We start from the raw sequence: 26,900 nt of genomic DNA on the forward strand, positions 1-26,900 counted from the left end.
TATTATCGGAGGCCAACTTTATCGTGTGGAGCTATGTTACCGAGGTGGATAATACATCATACACAATATCATAGAATTATGTCGAATTGCCATCAAGCAGTTCGTGTTTCTCGCTCGTTCTCGCTTCTCACGAGACTTCCTATTTCCAACTTACCAGGACGTTAGTCCCCATGTTGCAAGGTTGGTTTTCCGCCTGGGAACACTGGGTTCTGACATTTTCACCAGAACAGGTTATTTAACCATCCAAATGATTTCTAAACGGTTTTATTAAGTTGAAATAGTTGCCAAGTTCCCCTTTAAAAGCCAGTTGCGCTCGTGCCATGGCGGATTCGCTATTTACATGGCGGAATTTGCAAGCGGAAAAAACTGAATGCTTCTCCAGAGAGGAAACGGATCTGCTCGTGCGCAAGGTTAAAGCGCACAAGCAGACCATCAACGGGACAAGCTGGATTCCACATATCTTTATGTACACACAATATTAATCTTTTACATTGTAATCCTTTTATTTTTAATATTTGGCTAGTTTGTGTGCTGCTGCACCTGTGTGTGTAATAAGCAGTGTACGCGCGTTGTGCACCCGCCTATAGACTCATATTACTAACGCGCTCTTTAATTAACAAACAAAATATTGCGGCATTGACTTTAGACAAGGTTTTTGTTGGTCAATGGCGCAGTCTATTTCTGTTACCTCAAAATAGCAACGCACCAACAATGTGCCTGAACACACCTCGTTTTCAGACCAGCAGCCCATGGGGGCACAAATAGGCACAAATGCATTTGAACTTTAAACAACGTGGCGCAGGACGTGAAAATTATATCTGCGTCAGGCTGAAACTAGCAAAACACACTTGGTGCTGCATTGCGCCGGGTGTATGATAGGGCCCATAAAGTCGCAATTTTGACTTTCTCAGAATTGTGAGATATAAACTCGCAATTCTGAGAAATGTCACAATTTTGAGAAATATGACCCCAAACTTTTGAACGGTAGGGTACATATACAGTACACTTTATGTTTGAAATGAGATCACTCTGCATTATCCCATCTATAATGTTTTTGCCGTAGTAACGATAATGATTTTAGTGAAAAATATTTAGTTTCAAGGAAAATTTCTCTTTAAACTACAGAATCATTCCTTTCACCCAAACTCACCTGATGCCACTATGATTCCAGGAGCTGACTCTCTGCTGGCTATATTTCCAGATGTGTACGGGTTTGCTGATACGTGCAGGTGAAGATGCAGGGAACAGTACGGCTAGAAGAAACACACACACACAAAAAAAATCATCCAGATCCAACAGGCTCTCTAAATCGATAAAACCCCAGTGTGTGGCCTCAACTAAACTGTCATTGTGCTTGGGCTCGAATAAAATCCCATTAAAAAAAAAAATCCCATAACAGCAAAGGCTTGTGACTTTTTTTCCCTCCAAACATTAATTTTGATTGGAATAACCTTTAGTGACACAATTCTCATTATAAGTCTGGAAATGCCAATGGTAAGCACATGTTGCAAGGGTTGTTTAGGGGTTTATTAAAACTTTGACATTTTCTAACAAATAGCTCTAATGGATGGTGAAGGCATGGGCACAAGCGGGACCATTAATTAGTTGAGTTTATCAAAGGGTAATTATTTTTGTTTGCATTTTTGGGGGGTTGTAGATGGCATTCACAGGGGATGGATAACATCTCCACGGAATGAAATATATGTCTTGTCATTTGCGATGACAAGCAGCACTCATTACGTAGACCTATTCCAAATGCCCATATCCACAGGAATACACATTCTGTTTGCATATTGTTTTGTTTTTTAATGTGATGAAGATATTGTGCAAAATATGATCAATTATGACCATATCTAGCTGAGTGTTTCTTCAACAACACTTTTGGCTCTGTATAGACCTTTAAAAAATCAATTATTTTAAGACACATTTTTCAAACATTTTACTACACTGTAAAACATTATATGGTCAATAAAAATCCTTCTCTGCATTTGCTAAATGTTTGGGTTGCTTATAACGTTCTCTGGGAACGCAATGTGTGAGCCTCTTTCAAAGGCTAATTTCATAGCTAACATTTTATCTATAAAACTAAACAACATTTTCACACCTTATACATAATTTGACAAAATTGGAACTTGATTGGAGATGACACACAATAAAATATTCTGTTCACAAGTGATAGGCTATTTATCTTGATTTGTCTGCTTTCCCCCCACATCGCATATTTCAAGTATGCTCCTTCATTGACACTCTCGTTGGTAACAAAATACAATAATCATAAAAAATTTTTTTTTTTTAAATTAGGGCCAAAATTGTTGGATGTGATGTGAAATGATAGACATATTTTTTTAGGATTTGAATTTGTCTAATAAACAATTTTCACACAATATTGAAATAGGTTTTATTTTTAAACTCGTTCTTCCTATTATCATAGTCATAAAAATGATTAATATTTTATGATTGATTTTCATATTTTAAGATTGAAAGTCTGGGTCTGGAACAAAGAGGCAATAAAACAAGCAGCATTTGAAAAGAAGAAGAAAAAATAATAAATAATGAAGGTGATGTGATAAAAAAATTAATTCAAAGACAGATCCAATGTGATATTCATAAAACAAAAGGGGAAAAAATGTAAATCTGTTAGTTTTAATTAGAATCAACCCAAAGTGCCTGCAGTTGAAGAAACACCCAGCCTTGTTTAATGTTTCAAAAGATAAAATCTGATAAGTTGGGTGTTGGAAAGAGCAATGACCTCATAAAGCTCATCTATGAATGTAAAATTTGGACAAATCTCTTGCTTTCTGTTTTCCCACACTTCCACTCACCAGTATGCAATGGATTCGGTTCCCTCTGAGATCAGCTGAGGGAGCCTGCAGGAGCCTCCAGTCTCGGCCTTTATTATAGGTTATGTGTGTCTTCACCTCATTATTTATCTTCTTATTGGCCAGGAACATGCCTTTTATCCCTGCCACCTAGGGATGGGAACAAGTAAGATAATGAGGAAGAGATGCACCACTAATAATCATATCTGTAAAGTTACACCATTTCAATATTTCCACCTATAGGTAAACAAGCCTATGATGCTTTTATTACTTAGTGTCCCTGCGGGGCACTACACCCAGCCAAGAGAACTTCTAAAAAGCGCTGTTCCTTGTAAAATATATCTATTGGAGTGGAATGAGAGTATGTAAGGGAATGAGAAGGTAATCCATGTCCATCCTGAACAGAAGTGACATCTCTTCAGGGCCAGGAAGCACTAGAGAGGAGAAGAGGCAGCCCGGGATGGGACTCGGAGGACACTCTCTATTCAATAATTGACGAATATTTCAATCTCGCCGACGGCTGAGATTTTAGCATATGTTACATGGAGGTGGCGACCTCAATCAAGTCACCGGACTCTTCAGCCTATACAAGGGCCAAATGTGATTTTATGGGGGTTGCTATCATCAACAGTTTAATTATTTGATCAGGAGATAGCTTGACACCTGCTGGCCTCTGTTGCAATGCGCCGTTCCATCTAGAGGTGCATAGAGACCTGATGGCGCATTCTTCAAAGAGACGAGCGGTCTACACCCAAACCCCAATCACCTATCAGACCCAATTGCAGAACTATAAAAATTTGTGAACTTAAGAACACTCCAAAGCCCTACATGCTCTCAAACTGCAAGATATCATGTAGCATACAAGTATTTGCAAAGACACTGAGCAGAGTTTGAAAACAAAAGTCAAGCAAGAGTAGATTTAGAATTGGAAACAGGTTTTGTTCAGACAGGCTGCAAAATATTTGTTGTTGCCTAATCCATTTAGTTGTTTGTAGTCTGAACAGAACAAAAACGTATCGAATAATTACAAACAAATAAACACAAACCCAAATGTGGTTTGAAATCGGAGTAAAATTGGATAGTTAGAAATGTGTTAGAAACAGCAAATTAAGATTTCAAATATGTTTTCTGGTATTTGTGATATAGTAATTCAGTGATATACATTTATATATAAACTGGAAGATATGCATATACATACATATTAGTGCTATCAATCGATTAAAAAAATTAACTAGATTAATCACATTTTTTCTCTGATTAATCGTGATCAATCAACAGGTAGGAAATATACAGAAATTGAATAAAGTTATCAAACAGTCTGCACTGCATAAATTATAAATTAAATATAGATTAATCTTATTAAAGCTACAAAAATGATTCAGTCAAGAGCAGTGAGTAATGTTCTCTGTTTCATTTGTTATTTGATTATCTTTAACGACAGTTTAATATGGCACATTCATATGGTACAAAATATGTTATGAAATTAACACGTCAATGGATTTCGCCTATTTTAGATCCATATAGACAGCATACTGATATATTTCAAGGTTCCTAACTGCTCCTTGTTTAGATAATCCACTGATAATTATGTCGATGCCTAAATTAATTAGCGCTGCTATTAAATCAATTATCACTACAATCAATTAGCATTAATTAGTGTATCCAATTTGCTCGCGCTTTTAATATCCAGGGAAATTTGAACACGAAGCAGTGATATTGAATCAGCATACATCTGTGCAGTGTGGAAACCAACTAAATGACGCCGTTCTGTTTTAGAGAGGTACCTCGTATAGATCTATCATGACATTTCCCTCTGGACCCATGCTGCTCATGACGTTCTCCAAAGCCAGTGTGTAGTAAATGCCTCCGGACTCTGACACATACAGGTTGTAAGTGTCATTCTGGTTCCACTCTTGAACCGCCGCCACGACCCGGTTCTCATCTGTACTGATCACGTGCAGATCCTGGGGGGAAAAGGAAAAGACGTTTCATAAGACAGATCTCAGTGGTTTATTGGACGAAAGAATGTGTGGCCTCTGCTGCAATTCAAATATTTAAATACATGTCAATAAAAAAAAGTCAATAAATCTGACATGGAACGTTTTTTAATAGTAGGTTATAAATGATGCACTAGGTTGTGGATCACATTTGGCCCAGTGTAGCTGCATGACTTCAGTTTTGTATAATAATTTGGGTAACACTTTAGAATGATGGTCAGGAAGTAATGCAGTACAAATGACTACATCGACACTTCAGCTACTACTATCAACCAATATGAAAACAAGCTTAACTAATCAGTAAGCAACAGCAAATTTATGACTAAGATCCTTAATCAATAATTACTGAATGAGATTAGCCTCATTAATTGCCTCATTCAACTATGACACATTATAAAGTAATACCAATTAATTACTTATCACAATATTAACATGTTTCTGAGACATACTTTTTAACTCTGAACTATGGATGTCACAGTGAGGAATTTTTCACAACGGTATATAAACTTGCGACAACACCTGTATTACGCTATCAATATGCTGGGTATTGAATTTGCTTTTACGAATTCGCGATCACGCAGGCATTTGTAGATTTCCTACTGTTTGGATTTCTCGCGTGCATTTGTATGGATAGCTACCCTGGTTAAAACCAGACCATTCGTCAGTTGTAACTGAGTTATGGTCTGGCAAAGCGTCATAGACAAATCATTTCCAGAGGGGCGTCACCAACAGACGTCGCGGATAGACCTAAACCCAATCAGAGCGATGAAGGAGATGACGTATGCAGAGCGGAGGAGAAACATCTCCGAGTGTTGTTCTTTGCTCGGTTTTTAACAAAAAGGAAACGTTCAAATCGGTTAAAACACACGCGATAGCTGATTCGAACGAGTGATGTTCGACGGCGGCATCCATCTTTGTAATGTAGGCTACAAAATCTGCTTCAAAATCCCAGCGCTGTCGTCATCGTGTAAAGCCCGCCCCAACGTTTCTGATTGGTGCCTCGATTTCGACGGATTGGAAATGGGTTTGAATGAGCTCTTTGCCAGACTAGCTTTCAGAGCAAATCTAAATTTGCCGGAGGTTGTCTGGGTTTTCCCAGGCTAACGGATAGCCAAACATATATAAAATACGATATTACTGCAGGTTCTGTGGTGAAAAGAGCGTAATTCACGCTTGTACTACAGAACATTTTTCGTCTAAAATGCCGTAAAACCCGCCATTTTCTGGACCAACCAAGCGTTTGGTTAATGGCGAAATATGGCCTGTTTGGCTATCCATATATTTATGATTTGGTGTGCAGGTTTGGATTATCATTGACGCTCAGGATCTGTTGCACGCCAAATCCTCCGCCATCGTCTTGTCAGTCATCTCTCTTTACTCTCGTCACGTGATAAGTGAAATCTTTTTTTTTTTATCAACATTTTATTATACGTTTCAGCTGTGTCAGAAACATTTATCACAGATTCAAATAACTATATACAAACATATGCCTTGAAATTAACCAGACCAAAATAAAATCATTGAATTGTATAAAACAAACAGATGGAGCAGAGCAAACGCTTTCAGTTTATAATTCTATTGTCTGTTGTCCAACTGAACTAAATGGTATATATACATATACATTTATGGTAATGTGCTGTTGTGTAGTAATATTTCTTTTCTATCTAGCTGATATCTCTGTTTACAACTAAAAATTGAAGTCAATAAAATTCAGTTGGATTTTATTCACTATGTTTCCCAATGAAGTCTATGACTGAGCAATTCAGATGATTTAACAAATCCGCTTTGTCTTTTTCTTCTTCAGAAAGAAAATGTAGGCCTCCAAAGTTCATTTTAATGTTCAAAACACTTTACCTTTCTTATTTACATTCATCAAAGGAGGATGACTTTAACCTTTAATGTGATTTTTGCCTCTAATCAAGTTAGATTGAATATGAATGTTATTGCCGGGATGGCAGGGGACAGCTGGAGTGCATTGGTGGTTTCACCCCACTGAGCTGAATCCGATTAATAATCAGTATCAGACCCAACTCTCACCTGTCTTGTTTTGCTCAAAGCTCCGGCGTACGGCAAATATTCTTATTAGCCTTAAATTGAGCTTGTCAGTTGGGCAAATGCAACAAAACCACATGCTGGCAGTTTGCGAATTTCATCTACCCCAGACTGCGCAAGGGTTGCTGGGTGTGTGCTTTAAGGAGCGCCGAGAGCTTGATTGAATAAAACATGTTTAATTGTCATGTGAGCGCAGCAGATTTTAAGCTTTGAATAATAACACAACATCCTGAGAGGCGAGGGACCGCGGTAGCATCTGCGTCCCTGAATTCACTCGCTCAGAAGTAAAAGCCTGCCAGATGCCAGAAAAAAAAAAAAATCAAATTTTGTAAAGGTTTGAAGCTTCAAAGGCTAACATCGAGGGACATGATGATCTGGGTCTGAAATAGCTATGTTTGTTTACTCTGTCACGGTGTGGCAGATTCCGACTTCGTGTCGAGCAAGTGTGAATGAGTAACCCTACCTTTGGAAGGGTGTATTTGGGAAGCTTCATGGGTGTAAACACATCTCGCCTGGATGACACATAGTAGATTGGCCGACCACCGGTTGACACCTTGGGTAATGGAGGGATCACAAACAGACAGGACAAGGACAGGTTAGAAAGAAGTAACATTTCGAGTGCCACCAGATATTGGTCACATATTAGGGCTGGCTGTCGGCGATATGTTGCCACAGTTCAATCATAAGAAGATTTGATCTAATTACATGATTAGATGAGTTGAAACTGTGCCAAATGCATGACACTGTTTTTTGGAGGATTAGTTTCTATTTTTGCTTCAATGTTCCGCAATGACCATAAACCATGTTTACACCTGGTATTACGATTAAGTGCCATTGAGATTAAGTGCTTAAAACCGAAATATTTAAAAGGTAGCTAAAATGTTACGTATCAACATTGCATTCGTCCTGATGGCAGTGAACGACCGTCAATCAAGCACCAAAGAAAAAAAACAGTCTTATGAAGTCATTTGGAAAAGTGCAAACGTATAACTGAAGGTCATTTAATAAAGGTAGCTGACTAAAATAAAAGAGAATTTTGCTTGAAAATATCACATTTATGCTTAAATTAAAAGGTAAGGATGTAGGTAAACATTGTTGAATAATTGAATAAGTGTAATTGAACTGTAGGAAATGCAAAAATATTGATATATAAATATCAATGCAATATTGAAAGAAAATATTTATTGCTACAGCCATACCCAAGTGCATTAATATGTAACTTGCTCTGCCACGGAATAAAAAATAAGGTAATTGCGTCTTTTTATCTCACAATTCTGACTTTTTATCTCTCAATTGTGAGTTTATATCTCACAATTCAGACTTTATAACTCGCAATCGCTAGAAAAAAAACGTTTCAATTAACTAATTTATATCTCAAAATTCGGACTTTATTTCTCACGATTCTGAGTATATCTCACAATTGCAAGTTCATATCTCACAATACAGTCTTTACTTCTTTCAATTGGGAGTACACTGTAAAAAAAAGTTGCTGCCTTAAATTTTAAGTACAATTAACTTGGATGTTTAAGTCATTACAACTTAAAATTCATTAAACTGACATAAAAAATGAGTTGAATCTTGTATAACATAAAAAAGGTTTACTTATTTTAATGAGATAAAGCAAATGTAAAAACATGTTGTCATAAGGTATTGATCATATAATATTTTACAGTTATATAACTAGCAATTCTAGCTTTTACTCAGAATTGAAACTCACAATTACTAGTTAAAAAGTCTGAATTGTGAGATATAAACTTGCAATTGTGGAAAAAGTCAGAATTGTGAGATAAAATGTCGTCTATTTTTACCTATTTTTTTTTTTTTTATTCTGTGGAGGAAACAAGCTTCCATACATTACGCCACGCACACAGCATGCATTAAACTTCAATCCATTATCTAGCACTAGTCAAAGGTACTCCCTCTATACATTACTCACCTGGACAAACACATACTCATCTTGGACCACCAGGGAGTTGGGGTCAATGTATCCAGGAAAAGGTTTGCCCTTGTTGGCATCTGTGCAGTTCTGAAGTTTACATGTGACATACAGAGCCTCTGCAACAGGACAAATGGCAGAAAGAGATGAAGGTATACTGTGTTTCCCTCTTGCCATAAACCAAGTGATAGGACACTATGAGAGGATGTTATTTTGTTTAAAAGCAGAGGCTGCTCTTTCTTTTGATATATGACGTTCAGATATTCATAAAACAAAAGATTCGGGCGCCATGAAAACTTTGTGAAAATGGTTAAAAATGCAGCGGTGGCGGGCAACTTTTTTTGATGCTGGCGGGAAAAGAGTTAGCCTCAAACCATCTAAAAAAAAACTCACACAACTTGACTGACTGTATTTTAAGGGACCATATCCAGTAGAACTGACAAACGTAACAATCGACAGGAATATAGGTTCAGCAGACAAAAGACAAACTCAATTTGTGCAGCATGTTTATTACGGATGACAGATACGGACAGATCGATTTGCTGGTGAAGAAACGTCCATTTTGCATTTTGACGTGTAGCTTATTTTGAACCCTCTAAGTGTTGCCTTGTGCCGTGTTTGAAGTATGGCTTCTTGAAATATAATCAAAGCACATCAGACTTACGTGTTTCTGAGATGCTGGTCTCAAGGTGAATCAGGCCCGGCTCTTTATCAAGGCCCAGTTTAGACCTAGAGAGCCCAAAGGAAATAAAAAACAGAGTTTTTTAAAATGGGCTTTAAAAAAAAACAAAAAAAGAAAATCCTTTGTGTTTCCATACAATAACAGATGGGTCAAAATAAGGGCATTGGATTTTTTTTGGTGTCGGCTAACAGATCTGTGTTTGCCTCCCATAGGAGCAATACGGGTTAAGGTGGGAAAGTACCATCAGAACACCCAGTCCTGTTAAGCTCCCATTTCCATCTCCATCTTTCTGTGCTCTCTGACAGAAGCGAGAAGCATATCCCGACATCATTAAAAGTAAGCCCTTCTTCATTTGCTTCCCAAGAACACCCACAGGCAGCGCACATCTCTCTCGCGCTCTTTTTAGTGTTGAAAAAAATCATTGTTGCATGAAATATTTATTCGAGACTGAAAAATCAGAGAGAACTGCTCCAGTGAGAAAGCTACAAAGGTAGAAGCAGACTAGCTCAAGACTTTATCATGACACTTATTGGAAGTATTGACGCTTTCACAAATATAGCATCCCTTGGCATGTACTGGGATCACCCTTAATATTTTAAAGACAGAGCAGCAAATTCATGACAAAGTTATGTTGCGTTTGCTCACGGAATTTCAGCTCAAGTTTGATCGGCAATCTATTAAGATGCAGGGTGAAGGTTCACTCTGAATGGGTTTATTTGCAAAAATGATACATAATGTGAGCGGACTGTACAGATCCCATTTATTGTGCAGCTACTCGGATGGATGGATGGATGGATGCACAGACATGAAATATTGATTGGAGCTTAAATGATTTAATGATCTTAATTGAATATTATGTTACAGTTTCCACTAACAAAAAAAAAAAGTCTGTTGCAATGTACAAAAAAATCGAACTGAACTCCTCTGAACGTCAATCCATAATAGGTTTCAAGCTGCCGTCACCAGGGACGGACTGGGACTAAAAAACGGCCCTGGACTTTGTCTAGGCCCGGCCCAAGGCAATCGGCGAGCGGAAACTCGACAACAACAACAATAACGCCTGCCACCAGGCATGTGTCACAAGACTTTAATTGTGGCTGATACTATACCATCCAAATTATAGCTAACAGCATTATACAATCTATTCCATGCTGTCTTAAAATGAATGTATTACTTAATAATCTTAATTAATTTATGCAGTAATTAATCTTAGCTACTGCACAAATAATAATACCACATCTAAATGAAAATAGGCTACACCATTACAAATGTAACTTCTGTATTTAAAATCTTCAAAGTTTGTAAGCATTAACTGTAACGTTACCAACATTTTTAAAAGTAAAAGCACAACATATTTCTTACTATTAGCTACTGTGGCATTTTACAGCTAAAATGTTGAAGTTTAGCTGTTTTAACTACTGTAATCATTAAAATGTAGCAAGCTGAATATCACTTCCTAACATCATCCTGTGAGACACGCGCACACTAGCACACACACTAGGGGTGCATCTTTGGTCACCTCACGATCCGATCCGATTCTGGGAGTCACGATCCGATTCCAGAACGATTCTTTATCTACCTCCCCCCCACCCCCCCCTTATTAATTCATTAGTTTACATAAGTAATTAAGTACTATTTAAAAAATAATTCCTAATTTTTTTTTTATTATTAAAACAGTTGTATGTTAAGAATTTTAAACTAATATAACTAATATAACAAATAATAAAGAGGAGCATAGAAAAATATAACAAACAACAAACAAAAAGTGCTTTCAGTAGCCTATAGATTATCTGAACATTTTCCATTCAAGAACTGTGAGTGATTTTTCTTCATCTTTACTGTTGTTTTTTACTATGACATCATAGACTGCGGATGATCTATTAAGCTGCATTCACGCACGCATCTCTTTTGAAATAAAAGAAGTAATGCGGTGTGTCCTGTCCGTTTAATCCCTTAAGACATAACTGGCTGTGTTTACGTTAATTTTGCACAAGTACATTAAACCACTACACGGAGTCGCACAGCCGCATGCGCAAGCAGTCTCACAAACAAAGCGCGCGTCAGCATTTGAAATTGAAAGCAGCCTTCTGTTAGTGAGGTTCATATTTTAAATATATAAGTCCACTGCATTCCAAACCACATAAATGATGACTTCGTAGAGCATTTGTAAGGAAAATACCGACGGGCGAGACAGCACACTTCAAGTGTAACATCAAAGAAAGCGCGCGTCTCTCACAGCGTATCGTGCAATGAAGCCTGTGAATGTCCTTGTAATTCGCTTCAACCTTTCCGAACTTTATGAAAGATTATTTTACGGAAGGTTCGAGTGGTGTATGTGTGTGAGGAATTGGAAGCAAGCAGAATACGGGTGTTTCTAAAGCAAACTCAACGTCATCGCACATCTGGTTAAAAACTAAGCTCAGAATCGATTCTGGAATTCTCAGAATCGATCCAGAATCGTTGGAGAGAGAATCGCGATGCATCGATGGATCGATTTTTTCTCCCACCCCTAACACACACGCAAGGTCTCTAGCTCGCTCCCTCTCTGTGACTGCGTGTGTGGCGGGTGGTGGGCCGGCCCGCCGGCTGTCCTGGAGTACCGGCCGTTCTGTGATTCTCCAGATCACACAGATGGCCAGTCCGCCCCTGGCCGTCACTGAAAAATTAATTTCAGGTTGCTAGATGGCGCGACCAATTGACCAATCAGAATGGAATGTTCTTTCAGTGCCCGCCCATTTTTTTAGCGACCTTGGTTCCGAATGTATTGGTTTTTGTTTCCATTAATTTCTCCCATAGGGATTTTTAAAATGTCTTTGTAAAAGAGCTACAAGCAATGAACCAAACAGCCACCTACGAGGTGAATCACAACAGCAAAATAATTGGAAAATGGGACGATAAAGGCGAAATGTACAACTTTCATGAGGGAAAGAAATATAATCCCATGCGAAAGACAACTGAATAAAAAAAAAGATCCATATTATGCATACAAATATGAAGTATTTTTAAGTGAAACTGACTCTATGTCATTCGCAGTGCTTCATAGGAGTGGGTCGGTGCTAAACTGTTCTTTTGATGCAATTTATTTGTCGCGATTCTATAATTGGAGGAGATTTCTCTGCAGAATCATGGTTAAAGTAGTTTTCAGCAGGAACTCCGCTGTTGAGCATGGTTATTTAAAAAAATAAGTTGAAATAATGTGGGCTGATGGCTTCAATATAGCATTGTTTCACAACCTCAGCTCACAGTAGGTCTGTCTTTAAAGGTTTAGGAGTTATCGTTCGAAATCAGTCCCCCTACGGAGAAAATGAATGGGATGTTTACTTCCAGAACCTAAATGCTGTCCCCTAAAAAGGCACAGACATGGCATTGCATCATGCTGTTTTAAATACATTGCCGTTCTTTTCAATGCAAACACGCTCCCTTTATATTTAATTCAGGCTTATTATAGTGCTTCAGCATTCTGTCTTACGTGATTCTCATCCAAGGTTGTTTAGGTACCTTCAGTTTTATTTATTTACCTTACAACCTTGCTTACTCAAAAGAACGTTTCATTTTCAAATATCTACCACAAGGAACTGCTAGGAAAGGCTTCGATTTGAGATCAATAGTGAAGGTGAAAGTAAAGGAGTTCCTGACCTGTTCAATTCCACCAAGACTCGAAATCTATGCGGGCATTAAGCCGCATCGGATCTAAGTTCCGTTTGAAGCGCTGACAAATACAAAAGTCCATTTCATCCATTCAAAGCTCCATTCCTTCAATCATCTCATATTCTGGCTGTGACCACGGTGGTGTCTCTCATCAAAAGGGACGATCTAATTTCACATAGTCAATAGCTACCCATTTGTAAGGGTTATGTATCTCATCTCACTTCAGATAATAAGACTCTATATGTGAGAGTTCATTGAGGGGAACTTGTGTGAGGGTAGATCATTACCAGACTAAAAATAACGGTACTGCAGGCTGACTCTCTGATGTCTTCGCTCTGTCCCACTTTGACTGTGCTTACGCAAAAATTCGAAACAAAAATTTCCTTAAAAAACAAAACCCTGCTGCTTAATGACTAGATCTGAATTTGGATGGCACATGGCAGGTAAAAGACAATAATCAATTAAAAAAAATCAATAAATGATTGATTTGATATGAACAAATATTTTTATTTATTTATTGAATTTACCCATTTGACATTTTTATGCACACACACACACACACACACACGTTTTGTTATAAAAAATGTAGCATTTAATTATGTTTTTTAAAATTGAATTTACCCATTTGACACATTTTTGTTCTTATTAAAAATTTAACATTTAATTTATGTTTTTTTAATTGAATTTACCCATTTGACACATTTTTATGCACACACACACACACACACACACAGACAAGTTTTCTTGGCTATCTAAATGGGGACATTCCATAGACGTAATGTTTTTTTATACTGTAAAAACTGTATATTCTCTCCCCTTACACAAAACTTTCTGAATTTTTACAATTCAGAAAAACCTTTAATTACTTTATTTTATACCATATTTACAAATGAGGACGTCCCTAAAGGGAGGTTTTTGGTCACTTCTGGGTACACATTTGTCCCCAAAATGCACGCGTAAACACACACACACACGCACACACACTTGATCGCACTTTAGTTAGCAAAAGTAGAAAAAATGGCTACGACATTTAATACATGTGTGATATGGAAATATAGTTATTTTGTCAACTCTGCAAGATTCAAATCTCTACAAGATTAATTCAATAGATGAAAATTAGTTCATTTATTCACTCATCAATGCGAATGCCAGATGCTGTGAAAATATTTGGTATGACTTTATTTTGGAATCTCATTCCTTTGTACATTATTTAATTTAATGTATTTATTTATCTATTTATTTTTCACTGCTAGCCACTTTTTTTGTCCCTGTACTCAAGATTTAGTGGAGATTATATTTTTAATATTAAAAAAACTTGTCTGAAAGAAAAAAATAAACAATTGATCCATGCCCCCTTTTCAGTTCATTCCAGCTTGTCCACTTGAGACCAGAGATAAACACAAAATCGAATCACATTTAGAATTTATTTCTAAACCGGTCTATTTAATCACCACAGTCTAGACATCTATTAGCCACCCTGATCAAGTTGAATAAGCTTTCTTAATCACTAAATCATTTGCAACATTGCAAATGCAGAATCCGACTCAGTGACAACAAGGTCTAATGACAACATTCAGAACTTCTAAAGTTTGGACGTAAACCTTGAGATGGAACACAGTGGGGAAGAAGATCACATCAGGGTTGAACAACAATCCGTGTTCTTTGGTTTATTCTTTTATCATCCACAGAATGCAGGAGTTCAAATGATTGATGTTCCACATGCAGCAGAAGGAATCACACAGAGAGCTTACCAGTAGAATCGATTGGGCGCCACCCGCTCGTGAACAAGCTGCCATCGACGGCCAAACTCAACAGAGCTGTAGAGCTGAGGACCAAATAATGTGTTAGCAAAGGTATTTGTATGAACATTTCTGACACTTCTGATTTTAGAATATTCTGCCATTGAAAGGTAAGTTTAGTTGAATCTTTATTCTTATCATTAGCTCTGTTCAACAACCGTATGTCTACATAGGCAGCTGTCTTCTAAGTCCACATTATCACTATTATGAAACCTATAGCAGCAACTCCACGCACTACACAAAATGGAAGTGTGATTTCCATGCTGATTTCTACCGATTTTGACATTAGCGTGTTGCTAAGCTAATGGCATGATAATCCAATATGCATCGAAATACATTGTACACAAATATTGGTTGAAAATATTTTTAGCAATCCTCTTTTCTTGAATGAGATACTATCAGTATACACTACTTATCAAAACTTTGGGGGTCAGTATTTTATTCATCTATTTTTTTTAAAGAAATGTATCCTTTTATTCAGCAAAGATGCGTTAAAAAGCTCAAAAGTGATAGTTAAGGCATTTAAATTGCTAAACTGTTAAAATATGAATTGGAAAATATGTCAAATATGTCAAAAAAGTGTCATGGTTTCCAAAAAAAAAATATATATATATATATATATTAATCAGCACAACTGTTTTGAACATTTATAATAATAATAATAATAATAATAATAATAATAATAATAATAAGACATGTGTGCACCAAATCATCATATTAGAATGATTTATGAAGGATCATACACTGAAGACTGGAGTAATGATGCTGAAAACTTGACATAAACTACATTTTAAAATATATTCAAATAGGGAATTTTTCTTTTAAATTGACATTTCACAATGATAATATTTTTACAGTATTTTTGATTGAATAAATGTAGTCTTGATGGGCATAAAAAGCACAAAATCTTACGAACCCAACATTTTGAACGAAAGTGTATTAATAATCTGCATTCCTTTTCCAATTTTATTTTCACAGATTGTTGCAATGCATTATGAAATTGTCTTCTCCGAGTAGGATGTGATGCTGCCTTAAAATAGATCCAAATCAAGATATCTTATAAGGCAGCATAATTAAGTTGTCTACTGTTTGGTACAGAATTCGCAACAGGAACGCACCACAGATGTCTTAAAATACTGCCTACGTAGGCAGCTAACTAGGTTCTCAAACTGAGCAAGTGAAATTATGAATGATTTTCCAAGAAAATACAGAATAAATGTTGGAAATACAGGTTCCAATGCAGCACTTGCTTTTGCATTAGCTGGAAACTGTGATATCACAATCTTGTATCCAATATAACAACCTGACTGTGGGAGGATGGAGCTCGGTCAAATTTAGACACACAAACGGGATCAAACTGAACCAAAACAGACAGAAACGAAGAGAAAACAACAGCTTAAACTAGCCTTAACTGGTCTTAGCTGGTTCAAAACAGTCTCCCAGCCTAATATTGTATGCCTATATTGTATATAATTTATATGTTTTAGTCTAGCAGGGGGTTTTTTTCAGGGAAATATGTTCACCAATGAAGGCAACTGAGCTTTTCATTTGAGCTTGTTTCCTCTATCGTGTTTACTGTATTAAAATAAACCTCAGGAACTTTGCCAATGACACTGTGGTATAACTCTGTAAACACTAACAAATAAAGCATTTATTGATTTTGATAGGGTTTAATTAGTGATTGTGTTTTCTTTTTGTGCTGTTTGCTTTCGCAGCTTTTAACCGTGGCTAGTCATGTGCATTGTGCAAACAGTCAACTATTAGCCTTCAATTGGCTGATAATTCGTTTTGATTGTGTTCATTTAATTGTAATTCATTCGTAGTGGCCATCATTCAAGGGTGAAGTCAATGTTGATTTGTCAAAATTGAAGTCAATGCTGTCTAACACCATCGCTCGAGACTTGAAACTATCATCAATGTTATTTGATTATACTGCATGTCACTGTGAACAGTTATTTGTCTGATATTTGTCCCCATTGTTCTATTTGAATATACATTTGGTGAAGAAAACCTTTTTTTAAATTGTGTGTTCATAATCCTAATCATTGATATAATTTAGATCCACGTCAAGGGGTATAAAAAAACTGAAATCAATTAAGAAATGAATATAATCCAAAATTAGAGGAGTTAAAATGATTCATCAGGAAAAAAAAATAAAACAAATCTTGAATAGTTAAACCATTTTACGATATGATTAAATATGATGCTTAAACAATCTTTTCAGAAGAGTACATTTTTTTCATAATTTATTAGCCCTAAACCATGAGCTCGAAAGCATATAATTAATGGTAATTCCTTGCGACTGGGGATCCATAAATTGCCTTAATTGCCAACTTTAAGCTCACTGAAATTGTCTCTTTAAGACGTATTTCCTCTCACATTGATAACTGCCCTTTGAGGACATATTTCATTCCCAAATATAGATTGGCATCCGTTTTCACGGATGTGTTTCATTACTATACTGTCTTGCTTTGCAGTTTGTGCCTTGAATGTTTATCAAGTATGCAAATACTATAAATGTGTTTTTCCGTTGTCTTTCATGAATTTGGTTATATATTTGGCAATAAAACAGCTTGATAAGAGAACCACATAAAGAGTGCCTTTCTGAATGTTATCCCCCATAATTAGAAGCTGTTTGCCATATTTTTTTTCCAGGAATTATTTAGCTGAAATGATTGCGCACCTTCTGGTCGTGGCCATAAGCAAGGATCCAGTCCTCCTGCTCAGGATGGAACAACAGGCTGAGGATGTAGAAGTTGAGACGGTATTTTTGATAGGTGGCGCCTTCATCTGAGCTGATGAGCAAACTGCTTTCCACCTCTGGATCTGTCAGCAACATGATCTGAAACACAGACAAGAGGTTCTTAGTCTCTACAGTTCCTTCACTGTCCCTCAGAGACCAAATGCCTCAGCTAGTGGACGTGATGAGCTCCACCTGTGATGTTCTGTCTACAAACAGACATTGTTAAATGGTGAGAGATGGCAGTAACAAGACCAGTGCATATATGTTTGCCTCATTAAAACATATTCTGTTTAACTAAAAATATTATAAAAATAGTCACAAATTACAGTTATGCAATATATTACATCTACAATATACAGTATTTATAAAACGGTAATTTCCAGTCCTTGATTCTGATTGGTCAATAGCTGTGTTTTATTCAGGATAAAACACAGCTATGATGACCGCTTCACCCAACGGATGTATCACTACACAACACCCCTAGCAACCACTCAATTGCACATCAATTGCATACTTGATTGCTTTTATAAAAGCAATAAGCCTCGCGTCGTGCCTTACTACGCCCTTCAGCCGTGACTTATTCACGATCCAGCACAGCCTCAATATTACTGTATTAATCAATGCAGCCTCAAATTGATTTATATATGGTACTGTTACCGTTCTATAGCCTATACGATATAAAACAATAAATACATTTGAAAGTGAATCCTGTTGATAGATTTGTAACATGTACGCACTGAACCTGGAACATTCTAATAATAAAATAAAACATTATCAATACTGCATCTCAATTTTTGTGTCAAGACAGGAAGCTCATTAATTTGGTGAACTCACAAACCGTGTTCCTAATTTGCAAGTCTTAATGAACACTTTTAAAGTTGTGGCAGCACCGCCTCGTGTTAACTGTGATATCTTCATTTCCAATCCCTGATTTGCTTGGTTTGATCTCATCATAATCGCAGTGGATCACAAGCATAAATCTCTTTAACGCTGTCAATCTTGTAACACACTCCAATGAGTAATTCATTACGACACCAGCATGCACACACTTTAACTCACCCTGAAGCGCAGTCATACTGTTAAATCTATAATTTCCCTAGAGCTTTTTTTTTCTTTTCTGTTTAAGAGTGCCACCAGTCTTAAGTTTGTGCCAGTTTTGAAAATAAATAAATAAATATAATCAGCCTCAAATATAATTAAATCGTCAAGGCTGAACCATTTCAAAACCTTATCACTGACAGAGCTGGAGGTTTCAGGGTCTAAGGACTAAGGAGTGTGTGTAAGTGTGTGTCTGAGCTCCAGGAGATTTGCTTTAGGGTCTTTTTTTTCTGTTCCATTAGTTTGTAGAGCCTTAAACAGGCTGGATATGGACCCTTCTCATAGCAATTTTATGGACGCAAGCTTCGATTATATTAACAGATCAATAGCCCTCTTGCTCATGTAATACGGGTCAGTGCAACTTGGTCAAGAACCGTCTTGTTTCTTCCTTGGCACATAAAACATTAGTGTCCACCTCAGAGTCGGTTTCCATTTCAATTGCGTTCTTGACCCATCTCCCCAGGGCAATAGCATTATTAAAGGCACAATATGTAGGGGTTTTTTTTTCACCACAAGAGGGCGCAGTTTCCAACAATAACAAAGGCGTAGGTTTATGACGCAGTGATGAGCTGAATGATGGGACTTGCTGTCAAGCTGATGGATCTTATAATGTTTATGGATAAGTGCAAACATTTATGTTTTTTAACATTACAGTGGTATGAAGCAGGTCGTGATTGCTAAAGAGACAGATATCACACGCGAGTCCCGCGGATGTAAAGGAATAAGGACATTTAATTCTACTGAACTACCCGCAAGTGCTGGATTACTCACACAGGTCAGTTTATTAGACGAATTAAACTTGTGAGGTAACGCAGCGCTGCTTCACTCGGTCTAACGTTACACTATCACACTAAACGGCATTTAAATGTGTGTTGAAAGTTATAATGTTATACTACGTGTTAGTTCGTTTGCTATACGAAACTAGCAGTAAGCTAGATCAACATTAGAATAACATACTGACCATATTCTAACATTTCATCATGTTGAGCTAACGTTATATAACATTGATTTGTTTTATGTACACTTGCTCACTTGTCTAATAAAGCTGTCAAGTCGTGACTCGTGAAGCTCTGTCAAGTCCAAGTTAGTCGCGGACGTGGAGCTCTCGGCATCTCAAACACCACGCTGATATTGATCCTCATTTTAGTTCTCCTTGTTTGTCCCAAAGTCTACTTGCCATGGTCTATGTTTGAAAGAAACAAGAACTGCGTGCAGATAAATGTTACGCACTACGCAGTTGTCCACGTCTGTCGCCATGGTTACGTCACGGCTATGGCAGTGTGAACAGAAACCGAGAATAGCGCGAATATTGCGTCATTGACAGGCGACATTTTTTTCCGGGACGGCCACTTATTTAAAATTGGAATTTCTTTGAAATACAAAATCTTTGGAGACTTTTGGGATATTGTAAGTACACAACTGCAGGAAATATATCACACTGTGCAAGTGATTTTTGGATATTTTATTACAAAAATCTTACATATTGTACCTTTAAGTAGAGCAGTGCAGCAGAGCTCACCAGACCATTCGTCAAACGGGACATGCTAATGCTAACTATAGCGGCGGGAACCCAGAACACCCGCTCATCAATCATCACCAACTCAACCAAACATGACCCAGATGCCAAACAAGTGGGTTGCTTCATTGGTGGATTCTTTATTCTCTTTTAAAGAAGCAAACATTTTGCATTTGTATGATACGCTAGAGATTTTGGAGGTGAATTTTATGGCAGCAGGCCTTCATTATACTAAGTCTCGTCTTGCTGGGTTCTGAAAGTTTGGATGATTAATAAAAATGTGTACTCTTGCAAAGCGACCTTAAATGAACATCACTTATGTCAAAAGTTAATGAGCGGCCAGCCATTTTAAGCACCAAAAAGGCCAATCCTGAAAAACTCCATGAAAAATAAGGGTGCCTTTAGGCCTATAATGCTAAATGCTGGGTTTATAAGACTTGGACTATAATTACACAATTTTTTTTTGATACTTTGTGTTTAAAATACTTAAAGTGCCCCTATTATACGTTTTGAATATTACCTTAATATAGCGATTTGTGAATGTAAAAGGTCTGCAAAGTTTTACAGATCAAAGTGCATGACAAGTTACTGTCTCCCAAAAGAAAGCATTGATTCGCGCCGGTCAAAGCATTGATTCTGAACTGTCTGAAACGAGTTGTCAGTAATTGCTGTTCTACCCGTTTTACCAACAAATTTGACAAATTAACAAATTTGCATAATGCAGCCTATCTTCATTGGCTGGCCACAACTTCTAATTTGCCCCGCCCTCAAACACTGTAGTTGGAGCAGAGGCCTGGAAGAGTTTGGTTTGTGTTGTTCATGTGGAGAAGATGCACTGCAAATTCACTTATGCACTTGAAAAGAATAAGGACTCGTGCTGGAATTTGGGGGGGTGGGGCTTACCAGCTCCTGGGTCAGATGTAACAACCCAGTGTTTGGGTAGTTTGTGTAACCCAGATCCTGGGTCAGATGTACGAACCCAGTTTTTGGGTAGTTTTGTAAAATTAACCCAACGTGTGTTCTGTCCTATATTTACCCAGCCCTTTGGTTAAAAACAACCCAAATTGGGTTGTTTTTAACCAAGTGTTTTTTAGAGCGCAGGTTAAATGCAGCTTTTTAAGATACTATAGTCATACGATGCAAAAAACAAAACAAATAAACTACACTCACCGGCCACTTTATTAGGTACCCCATGCTAGTAACGGGTTGGACCCCCTTTTGCCTTCAGAACTGCCTCAATTCTTCGTGGCATAGATTCAACAAGGTGCTGGAAGCATTCCTCAGGGAGTTTGGTCCATATTGACATGATGGCATCACACAGTTGCCGCAGATTTGTCGGCTGCACATCCATGATGCGAATCTCCCGTTCAACCACATCCCAAAGATGCTCTATTGGGTTGAGATCTGGTGACTGTGGAGGCCATTTTAGTACAGTGAACTCATTGTCATGTTCAAGAAACCAATTTGAAATGATTAGAGCTTTGTGACATGGTGGAAGTAGCCATCAGAGGATGGGTACATGGTGGCCATAAAGGGATGGACATGGTCAGAAACAATGCTCAGGTAGGCCGTGGCATTTAAACGATGCCCAATTGGCACTAAGGGGCCTAAAGTGTGCCAGGAAAACATCCCCCACACCATTACACCACCACCACCAGCCTGCACAGTGGTAACAAGGCATGATGGTTCCATGTTCTCATTCTGTTTACGCCAAATTCTGACTCTAACATCTGAATGTCTCAACAGAAATCGAGACTCATCAGACCAGGCAACATTTTTCCAGTCTTCAACTGTTCAATTTTGGTGAGCTCTTGCAAATTGTAGCCTCTTTTTCCTATTTGTAGTGGAGATGAGTGGTACCCGGTGGAGTCTTCTGCTGTTGTAGCCCATCCGCCTCAAGGTTGTGCGTGTTGTGGCTTCACAAATGCGTTGCTGCATACCTCGGTTGTAACGAGTGGTTATTTCAGTCACTGTTGCCCTTCTATCAGCTCGAACCAGTCTGGCCATTCTCCTCTGACCTCTGGCATCAACAAGGCATTTCCGCCCACAGAACTGCCGCTCACTGGATGTTTTTTCTTTTTCGGACCATTCTCTGTAAACCCTAGAGATGGTTGTGCGTGAAAATCCCAGTAGATTAGCAGTTTCTGAAATACTCAGACCAGCCCTTCTGGCACCAACAATCATGCCACGTTCAAAGTCACTCAAATCAACTTTCTTCCCCATACTGATGCTTGGTTTGAACTGCAGGAGATTGTCTTGACCATGTCTACATGCCTAAATGCACTGAGTTGCCGCCATGTGATTGGCTGCTTAGAAATTAAGTGTTAACAAGCAGTTGGACAGGTGTACCTAATAAAGTGGCCAGTGAGTGTATATGTGCAATGTCAACACCGTGGGGGATATATGTAGCCATTGAATTAGGGACCATTCACTCAAAAACTACGAACACATCTGACAGGGTTTTAATACCAGGGTCTAAAAAAATTTGACTGAGCTGTTCCTTTAACCCTCTGGGGTCTGAGGTGTTTTCAGGGTCCTTGAGATGTTTTGGCATGCTCTGACATTTCTGCTTTTTTCAGTTGCTTATAAACATATTAATGGCACAGGTTAAATTACACTCTATATAGCACACACAGGGCTACCATAATATGTGAACAACATGTTAATACATGTTTGTATTGTTGAGAGAATATTGTTTATGCATGGTTATTGAAAAAACTAAAAACTAAAGTTTCTAATATAAGGCCACAAATAACATACTAAATATCTGTCCACAAGACTTTTGACTAGTGGATGTTGTCGCCTAGAGTTTTTGCTTCGAATTGATCTGAAAATCATTCTGCCTAATCATTCACATAAAACAATAGATTGTTTTAAATTGTGAAAAACATTTTTTTGTTTGCAAAGGCAATATGCGGATGGGCGGAATGGCCCAACCCCCTCATGAATAATTAGGCAGTTCTCACCTGAGCAGACTGCATACTAATGAGCCTTTCATTCAGTGGTGTCACACAAGAAAGAATGCAAGGACAATATATATATAAATAAATAAATAAATATGTATACACACACACACATATATACATGTATATATATATATATATATATATACACTACCGTTCAAAAGTTTGGGGTCAGTGAGAATTTTATTTTTATTTTTTGGAGGAAAGAAATCAATACTTTTATTTATCAAGGAATAATTAATTTGATCGAAAGTGACAGTAAAGACATTTATAATGTTACAAAAGATTCTAACCCTAACCCTATTAATCAAAGAATCCAAAAAAAAAAAAAAACTACCAACAACTGTTTCAACATTGATAATAATAATAAATGTTTCTTGAGCATCAAATCCTCATATTATACTGATTTGTGAAGGATCATTTGACACTGAAGACACTGACACTGGTGATGCTGAAAATTCAGCTTTGATCACAGGAATAAATTACACTTTACTATATATTCACACAGAAAACAGCTGATTTACACTGGAATAATATTTAATACTATAACTGATTTTTGTTGTATTTTTAATCAAATAAGCGCAGCCATGGTTAGCAGAAGAGAATTCTTTTAAAAGTATTTAAAATCGTACCGACCCCAAACTTTTGAACGGTAGTGTGTATATATATATACAAACAATCAAAATATAAATGAAAGCCAAAAGCACATTTTTAGTCACACCTTTTAGCCATCCACATACCATTTTTAGCCATCCACCGCGGTCAAAATAAACCAGTCGCATTTCAAAGTCGTTCGCGAAACGACCGCCAGGTGGCGCAAAGGGACATTTAGCAAAACGTAAGTGGGGCTAATGTCTGTAGCCTAAGGATGAAATTCTACAAGTTATGGTAATTTCCAAATAAGTCTACAACAAACATTTATAGCCTACTCCGTAATTGTTGGTCATACAGATAAGATATAATCTTTTAAAACTGTAAATGGCTAAAGTATAGGCCTACACTCACAGGCTAAATGAAAAAATCGCTCATGTGAGAAACAGACGTTTGGGTATTTCTCAGTGAGTAAATTCATAGCCGAGCGGTAGAACTTAGGGTTCATCATCAAGATGACACGGGTTCAAATCCCGCACAAACAAGGTCTGCTGTATATTTTATATTTATTTAGATTTGTCTAGCTCTAAAACTCTGTTACACCATACAGTTTTTTTTTGCTTATATTTATAAAATACAATTATCATGCATTTCCATTTCACACTAAGGAAAAAAAATAGTATCCAACAGAACGACTTTATATATAGCCTATATATATATATATATATATATTAGGGGTGGAACGGTACACAGAAGTCACGGTTCGGTTCATACCTCGGTTCAGACATCATGGTTCGGTACGATTTCGGTACAATGGAGGGAAAAGCAAAACAAAAATGCAGAAGGCATTGTATTTTTTAAACAAGTTTTATTAATAAAGGCATAGAACCAGTTTATTTGTAGTGCACTGACAATAGTTTTATATAATTCGTTTATTAATTAAATTAATAAAAAGACAAAAAGACCTTGCGATATGTTTGGTAATTGTACCTGAATTAATTTAAAATTAATTTGCTATATTTCAGATCAATATATTTGTTTTCCTTAATTTTAATTAACATTATTAATTAACAATGTAACATTATTCTCATCTGAATTCACCTCCCTATAACCCAGAAAAGGGTTAATCTCTAAAAAAATAACCCATAATTTTGACCCAACACAAATAACCCAGAAAATGGGTTGAAGAAATAACCCAGGAGTTTTTAGAGAGAGAGAGAGAGAGAATCCTATAACCCAGAACATGGGTTACTCTTAGGAAAATAACCCAGAAACCCAAACAACCCAGGAATTGGGTCAAAATATTAGAGAGAGAGAGAGAGAGAGAGAGAGAGAGAGAGTGTGTGTGTCTGGGCATGTAGGGGTGAGAGAGAGAGAGAGAGAGAGAGAGAGAGAGAGAGAGAGAGAGAGAGAGAGAGAGAGAGAGAGAGAGAGAGAGAGAGAGAGAGAGATTTTGGTTGGGTGACAGTTGTAGGTTACAGTTTGACAAGAGTTTACAGTGTGACAAAAGCACAATGTTGTGTTTTATTGCGAGTGTACACAAATATAAGTAAACACTTTGCAGGTTTAATGATCTGTATGAACAAAATGACGGAGTATGTTTTTTATGTTTTTTTACGCGGCTGCGTCTCTCTCTCACACACACACACACACTCCAGCATTGCAATCTTGACATCGCAGCCTGTTCATTATGCGGTCACACCAAACGCGAATAGAGCGTTAAATTCGCGTCTATCGCGTCTAGTTCGACGCTAGTCCAAAGCGAATAGTATGGAAAGCCGTTAGGGCCAAAAACACGCGAATTTTAACGCGTATTTCACGCGTATTTCACGCGTAAAATACGTGTATTTTACGCGTGAAATACGCGTTGATTATGTCACGCGTATTTCACGCGTATTTCACGTGTAAAATACACGTAAAATACGCGTGAAATACGCGTGACATAATCAACGCGTATTTCACGTGTAAAATACGCGTATTTCACGTGTATTTTACACGTAAAATACGCGTGAAATACGCGTTAAAAATCAGTATGAACGGGTCCGTGTCATTGGCTGCTGAAGACTTGGGTCTAACCATTTGTGTGAGCTTAGAGGGGTGTACCTTTCATAGACTAGGCTACCACCAGTTTACATTCTATAGATCAGCTTATTCAGGTTTTTTGTATAACCTATATGAATAATATATTTAAATAGCAGTTTTATGACAATTAATTTTATGACAATTTAGATAAAAATAAAATTAACTTGTTTTTCTCCACTCATGCCTTTTTGTAAATAAACACATTAGTGGACATTCTAGCTTTAACATCAAAGCATTAACGTGTGTGGGGAAATCAGTTACAGTGGAGGTAACCAATGCAGGTTTATGATCACTGCAGGTTTAAGATACAGACCACTGTAATCAATATCTGTCTTTGGAAAACAACGTGAGCTTTTGTTGTGCTTACATTTACAGCTATAGCAAGCAGGGGGCGCTTTTTCAAACCTTTTTGTTCTGAAATTGGGCACTCAGACAAACTGTAATTAGGTATACAGGTGATATTATCAATTTAAAGGAATTTAATGACTTAAAGTATTTAAATATGTTATTTAAGGCTTTCAGGATTAGAATGAGAGCTTGTGCTCAGGTCAGGACAGGTATAAGAACTTGATTTGGCTTTCCTGACAGCAGAAGTATTTTACAGGTCACCTTGGTAATTGGTATTAAAGCAATTTATCTGTAAAAATGATTAGACACTTTGGTAAAACACCATATAACATTTAAGTAAACATATAAACATAAAAATCAGTGACGTAACTTTGTTTTAAAAAGTGGGTGGAACAGGTGGGGTGGGGGTTGCTAATAAAATGCTAAATCAGATTTATGCTACAATAACATTACGACGTCCAGCAATCGATTTAAATAGTAGGCTACATGGGGTTTAATTTGTTGTTTAATGAGATGAAGTATAATAATGTATGTTGTCAGTGTGTTGTCTCTAATATTTAATGTTAGAATATTTACTCTGCATTTTCTGTTTCTATGGAAAACCACACACTAATACACCCACAACT

General features: G+C 37.2%; 1 protein-coding gene across 5 annotated transcripts in view; it reads right to left on the minus strand.

The window, feature by feature from the left end:
* Positions 1 to 26,900, minus strand: part of LOC130087288 (VPS10 domain-containing receptor SorCS1) — a 226,856-nt gene that overhangs the window by 36,007 nt on the left and 163,949 nt on the right. For all 5 annotated transcript variants that reach the window (XR_008807349.1, XR_008807348.1, XM_056253541.1 and 2 more), the window contains exons 4-11: positions 17,617 to 17,775; positions 14,886 to 14,959; positions 9,469 to 9,533; positions 8,805 to 8,923; positions 7,332 to 7,421; positions 4,604 to 4,783; positions 2,823 to 2,969; positions 1,151 to 1,253 (exon numbers count right to left, since the gene is read on the minus strand). Coding sequence is in view for 3 of the 5 variants with exons in the window: in XM_056253541.1 (XP_056109516.1) it covers positions 1,151 to 1,253; positions 2,823 to 2,969; positions 4,604 to 4,783; positions 7,332 to 7,421; positions 8,805 to 8,923; positions 9,469 to 9,533; positions 14,886 to 14,959; positions 17,617 to 17,775 (937 nt within the window). In the remaining 2 variants the exon portion in view is untranslated. The remainder of the gene's footprint in view (positions 1 to 1,150; positions 1,254 to 2,822; positions 2,970 to 4,603; positions 4,784 to 7,331; positions 7,422 to 8,804; positions 8,924 to 9,468; positions 9,534 to 14,885; positions 14,960 to 17,616; positions 17,776 to 26,900) is intronic.

The sequence above is a fragment of the Rhinichthys klamathensis genome, unplaced genomic scaffold (genome assembly GCF_029890125.1).
Source record: "Rhinichthys klamathensis goyatoka isolate OS25496 unplaced genomic scaffold, OSU_Roscu_1.1 h1tg000107l_1, whole genome shotgun sequence".
In the NCBI taxonomy this organism is placed as follows: Eukaryota; Metazoa; Chordata; class Actinopteri; order Cypriniformes; family Leuciscidae; genus Rhinichthys; species Rhinichthys klamathensis.